Source organism: Mus pahari, chromosome 10 (assembly GCF_900095145.1).
Source record: "Mus pahari chromosome 10, PAHARI_EIJ_v1.1, whole genome shotgun sequence".
NCBI classification, from domain to species: domain Eukaryota; kingdom Metazoa; phylum Chordata; class Mammalia; order Rodentia; family Muridae; genus Mus; species Mus pahari.
This window is the reverse complement of record NC_034599.1, coordinates 14,956,365-14,958,333: the sequence shown is the minus strand read 5'-3', so window position 1 is coordinate 14,958,333 and position 1,969 is coordinate 14,956,365. Positions and strand designations below refer to the sequence as shown.

At 37.9% G+C, this 1,969-nt stretch overlaps 1 protein-coding gene across 1 annotated transcript; it reads left to right on the top strand.

Moving 5' to 3' along the window:
• The first annotated feature begins 584 nt into the window (after positions 1-584).
• LOC110327625 (olfactory receptor 7A17-like) lies at positions 585-1,526 on the top strand. The gene has a single exon (XM_021206709.1). It carries the CDS (start codon positions 585-587, stop codon positions 1,524-1,526), a length of 942 nt encoding a protein of 313 aa, XP_021062368.1.
• Positions 1,527-1,969: the final 443 nt, after the last annotated feature.

Genomic DNA, 1,969 nt, shown 5'->3' with positions numbered 1-1,969 from the left:
AAATATGACATGAAATAAAGAAGACACAGTTGCTTGAGTATAAGAAAAATTGAGATGAATATAAACATGCAAGGAAAATGTAAATGTATGATGGAGCTTTGGAATTGATCTTTGGGGTTAAGCATATTATGATGTAGTTAGACAGATGAATTAGAGGACTGACACCTTCTACATAACAATAGTGAGATTTCCTATAAAATATTTTCAAAATATCCTTCTTTGAATCAAATGAAACAATATAGTCTGGCAAAAGCACAAGGTAATAAAATATTTTCAAATTCTACAATCAATAGTTGCTTGTCCTACATTTTCCTGGGACTCTAAGAGGCATTTATTACAAAGCAGAGGGGAAATGTTCATGAAAACGGGTACTGTCTCAGAAATTATTTAGAAGTTATCATTTACTATAAGCCAGGAAAGTTGCAATGGACAAGGCATTGTGGGTAGTGGTGGAAACAGCAGTCTGGGGCAGTAAAGCAAATAAAAACTGGGATAAAATCTAATACTCCAGGAATTATTTTGAAATGAATGATACATTCATTGTAACTATGCTTGCTTATTTCCAGGTAAAGACTGTAAAATTTATGGAGCAAGAAAACATCACAGCTACTTCAATATTCATCCTTCTGGGACTTTCAAAAGAAACTGATATCCAGCCTCTTTTATTTGCGCTGTTCCTTTTCATTTACCTGGTCTGCATCATGGGAAATATGCTTATCATCCTGATCATTAGCTCTGATGCCCACCTCCAGACTCCAATGTATTTCTTTCTTTCTAACCTATCTTTTACAGACATTTGCTTCATATCCACCATAGTCCCCAAGATGTTAGTGAACATCCAGACACAGAATAAATCCATAACATATGAAGGCTGCCTCGCTCAGATGTTTTTTTTCATTTTTTTTTCTGGATTGGACAGTTTGTTACTGACTGTAATGGCCTATGACCGGTTTGTGGCCATATGTCACCCCTTGCACTACATGATTGTCATGAGCCCTCGCTTGTGTGTTAGTCTACTTCTACTGTGTTGTCTAATCTGCCTGACCTATTCATTGTTGCAGACTTTAATGTTTTTGAGGGTGTCTTTTTGTAAGAAAACAGAAATACCCCACTACTTCTGTGAACTTGCTCAGATCCTCAAGCTTGCCTGCTCAGACACATATGCCAATGATGTCCTTCTTTACTGTATAACTGGTTTACTAGGTATTATTCCTCTGTCTGGGATTCTTTTCTCATATTCTAAAATCATCAACTCTATAGTGGGCATTTCATCTGCTAGGGGTAAGTATAAAGCCTTTTCTACTTGTGGTTCTCATCTTTCAGTGGTCTCATTGTTCTATGGCACAGGCCTTGGGGTCTACCTTACTTCTCAAATGTCCTATAAATCCAGAGAGGGTTCAATCGCCTCAGTGATGTATACTGTGGTTGTTCCTATGCTAAACCCCTTCATCTACAGCCTGAGGAACAAGGACTTGAATCAGGCTCTTAGAAGATGTTTTCATAGCATAGGAGACAGGTTTCAGTAAGATAATAGAATCAAAAGGGGTGATGATAAGCACAAGTTACGTTCTTCTATATTCTTAAGACACAGAGTAAATATATTACTCATGAAGTATGAGAATAAAATGTTTCAAGACAATAGATAGAATAGAAACAACAAAGTGAATAACAATTAGTCAGTAACTAGATTCCTTATGCAAATAATTTCAATTATATATACTTACAAGAATGGCAGGGGACAAGGTAGAAAATACAGCCAGTAAAAAGAGAGATATGAGTCGGGCGTGGTGGTGCACACCTTTAGTCTCAGCACTTGGGAGGCAGAGGCAGGCAGATTTCTGAGTTCGAGGCCAGCCTGCTCTACAAAGTGACTTCCAGGACAGCCAGGGCTATACAGAGAAATCCTGTCTCAAAAAACCCGAGAGAGAGAGAGAGAGAGAGAGAGAGAGAGAGAGAGAGAGAGAGAGAG